Below are 3930 nucleotides of genomic sequence, written 5' to 3' on the forward strand. Positions count from 1 at the left end.
TAATGCAATCAACATTGTCAAAGTGCTCTCAGTATCTGTTAATAAGGACCTAATACTACAAAAAAAGGTATATTAATAGAGATGGCCGAGCATACTCGCAAAGGCTAATTACTCGAGCAAGTATTGCTATTTTCGAGTACATGCCCGCTCGTGCCAAAAGATTCGGGGGCCGACGGGGTGAGCGGTGAGTTGCGGAAGTAAGCAGGGGGGAGAGGGGGTGGGGGGAGAAATCCCCCCCCCCCCCCGTTCCTCCCCGCTCTCCCCCACCACCCCCTGAATCTTTTGGCACGAGCGGGCATGTACTCGAAAATGGCAATACTCACTCGAGTAATTTGCCTTAGCAAGTACGCTCGCTCATCTCTGTATATTAACTATAGTGCAGATATAATATCTTTCCGTATATTTAGTTTTTATTGAACTTTTAAATAAACAGAGGAGCTAAGGGTGTTTCACACTTGTATAAGGGTTTTCTGCTACAATTCTGTATCTCTTCTGTTTTGGAGCAGAAAAACAGAATTAAATGTTTTGGGTTTTTTTCCCTACACAGTCAGCACCACTATTTGTACCCTTAAAAAAACTGCAAAATAACAGAAGGGAAAGAAACTGACAGCTTTCTGATTTAAAAAAAAAACCATTGAAATCAATGGGGAAAAACTGAAATGTTTAATTCAGTTTTTCTGCTCCAAAAATGGAACAGAGAAATGGAATTGCAACGGAAAGCCCTAGAACAAGAGGGAGTGCACCCCGACAATACTGTACAACCTAAAGGGTACAATGAGCCAAACACATGTGAATTGAAATGTTGCGCATGAGCAAAAATCCAGAGTCTGTATAAGAGCTGGCAGAAAGTAATTGTGAGTGCGAAGATCACACGGTACAGGAAAATCTGAGTTTTTCCTGAATACTGTGCGTGCGCTTCTTCCATAGTCTGGTAAAGGAGAACGTGCGCATGGGACTTTGAAACAGTCAGATTTTCTTGTACAATCTTTGGGGGGACGACAGTGCTGGATCACAGGAGGGGATGAGTATAAGAAATATATCAATCGGCACCCTGCCATAACTGAGTTTCTGGTGCTGTGGGGATGTGACAGGTGCCCTTTAAATCTTCATAATAGATGCATTTCTTGAAGACATACGCTCTACAGATTTATAAAAGGAAAGGAAGGTAAAACCCAAGATCTCTCTTCTACTTCACTTGTTCTTCATATCATCAACCTCAGCTCACAGAGTTCACTCACATACTCCTCATTGTAAGGATCATATCTGAGGGCTTGTTCATAGCAATCAATTGCATCATTTCTCTCCCCGTTAGTCTTATGGACGAAGCCAAGCAAAGCAAAACCTTCTGGATCTTGTCTATTGTTTCTGATCATCTTTGAAGAAATTCTTCTTAGAGCACTTTCACTGAATTCTTTCTCTTTCATGTTTGAAGTAATCTGCAAAGACATCTTATAATAGTGTATGGCTTCAGATTGAGATCTTCTGCAATGCTCCTTGAATTTTCCATAATGGTAATAGATCTGCTGCTTCTCCTCATCCAAAAGACTGGGAAATGCCAAAACTGCTTCAAATGTGTCCTCTGCTTTTTGATACTCATTTGCTTCACCGTACATATTTGCTAAGTCTACGTATGCATGCACAAATGATTTCTTAGACTCCACCACCTTTTCAAAATGAAAGATAGCATTTTGCAGAAGATCATATGATTCTTGGTCCAGTTGTCTGTTATAAATGTTCCTGTTTCCCAATTGCTTTTTATAATTGATATATTTACGCTTGTAACATAGTCCAACTTGGTGATGTAGAAATCGAGAGTTTGGGATGAGATCTACTGCTGTTTTTAGATGACGTAAGGCCTCATCTTCCATGCGAGCCCTCCTGTAAAACTTGGCAACATAACGGAGCACATATGGAAGGTTTGGGGCTTGTTTTATGGCTTCTTCAATATATTCTTTTCCTTCATTAGTCCTATCTAGGTCTTGCAGCTTCAACGCAAGAAGTGCCTTCACCACGGCGTCATTTGGATTCTTCTCTATTGCACGCTTCAACAGATCTAGTGATTTGCATTCTGAGGCTGGACATTTTCTGCCATTGAAACCTTCCAATCTATAGACCGCAGTTGCATAGCCACTATTCCACTCAGGATCTTCCGGTTCTAGCTCCAAAGCCTTCTGAAAACAGAGTTTTGCTTTTTCACAATATTGTCCACAAAATTTAAGCAGTGCCCAGCCCTTTTCTCCATAGATTTCAGATATGTCTGGTGTATCTTTGAGTCCTTTATTTATCTGGTCTACTTTATCTATATATTTTTGAGAGTCTTCATACTGCTGCAGGTAGTAGAAGATCCATGCATAATTTCCATATGTCACCAAATATTTGTGATCAGGTCCATCTGGATTGTTCTCTTTAATCACTTCTTCTGCTTTCTGTAAATTGGCAACAGCTTTTGTGTAATCACTTTTCAGATATGTCACATAGGCCAGAAAATTGTATACCATGTATTTGTTCTTGGTGACAAGAAATGTTAACTGGTCATGCAATTTCTCTTCTATATCGGGGTCCATTTCTTTTAAAAGAAGTTTCCAAGTAAAGTGACATTTAAGTTGCAGTAAACGCAGCCTCAATGATGGCGCACTGTGAACGAAAATAAGATTGACGTTAGTGATTGATGGAAAAAGTAATATATAATATATTTTACATATGGGTCACTTCAACACACAACCATCTATAGTATGCAACTAGAATGTTCTTTGTATTGTCTAGTGTCCAGCCAGTGTAGTGAAGAAATTTTGGCTTAACAACTTTTATGTCAGGTTTACACGTAAGAAATGTGGAATGAATATAGGCGAAATCTGCATTTGTTATATGTGGATTTTCCCACAGAATGAGCTACACATCGGCCACAGATTTCACACCGTGCATTGAAAGGATGAAAATCACAGTGGAAACCTGCATCTTTTTTGCAACAATTATCTTGTTATGTACGGATAAAGCTTTGAAATCCCCATCCGCATGCAGTGCAGTTCAGTTACATCTAAACATGGACTGAAATGAACTTATAAAAGTAGCAAAGTTTAATTTGACACTTAATGCATTAATAAAAGTTCAGTGTCACAGTTCATTTGCCTTTTCAATGGCTTTTGTTGTGTTCTGATAGGATAACTTGTTGCCCCCAAGTTATCACAGCTAAGTTAAAGTTTGGTACATTCGTAGGGCACATTTACTAAACTGCTTACACCAGGTTTTTGGCAATTATTAAACATCTTATGTGTAAGTACTTCGATAAGAATGGGGTAATTAACCAGAGCAAGCATGGGTTAGTAACAAACAAGTCATGCCAGACTAAACTAATTACCTTCTATGACAGAATCACCGACTGGGTTGATCAGGAAAATACAGTAGATATACACTATATGGGCAAAAGTATTTGGACACTGCATGTTTTTCAGAAAAAGTGTTTTATTCTTCTATTTAGTAATGTGTTGGCCTTCTTTTTGCTTGTATTACAGTGTCAGCACGTCAAGGCATACTTTCCACAAGTTCTCTGAAAGTCTGGGCAGGAATAGCTCGCCATTTTTTGTGCAAGGCTGTGAGAAGAGATGGCTATGAGGGTTGGCGTGGGTGGCCGGTATCATACCCGTCGCTCCCTTTCGTCCACAAGTGCTCAATCGGAAAAATGAATAGGAATTACAAAATGAGCTTTTTATTTTATCCATGCCCTTTGCAACATGCCGTTTGGCAAACTCAGTATTTGCATATTTGCTGATTTTCTTCAATATCCAAATACTTTTGTCCACATAGTGTAGTATATCTTGACTTTAGTAAAGGTATCTCATATCATACTTATTGAAAAAATTACCAAATATGGGATTGACAAGGTAACTCCTCTTGGGAGCATTCTCCACTGGGGATTGTAGCAGCCATTTATGA

The 3930-nt window shown here is 39.2% G+C and overlaps 1 protein-coding gene across 1 annotated transcript in view; it reads right to left on the bottom strand.

Annotated features, from left to right (window-relative positions):
• Positions 1 to 328: 328 nt before the first annotated feature.
• LOC136626028 (interferon-induced protein with tetratricopeptide repeats 5-like) overlaps positions 329 to 3930 on the bottom strand; it is a 4963-nt gene continuing 1361 nt past the window's right edge. The window contains exon 2 of the mRNA XM_066600733.1: positions 329 to 2634. Within this exon, the coding sequence (XP_066456830.1) occupies positions 1203 to 2634 (1432 nt within the window). The 3' untranslated portion in view covers positions 329 to 1202. The remainder of the gene's footprint in view (positions 2635 to 3930) is intronic.

This window comes from Eleutherodactylus coqui, chromosome 4, assembly GCF_035609145.1.
Source record: "Eleutherodactylus coqui strain aEleCoq1 chromosome 4, aEleCoq1.hap1, whole genome shotgun sequence".
Classification (NCBI taxonomy): Eukaryota; Metazoa; Chordata; class Amphibia; order Anura; family Eleutherodactylidae; genus Eleutherodactylus; species Eleutherodactylus coqui.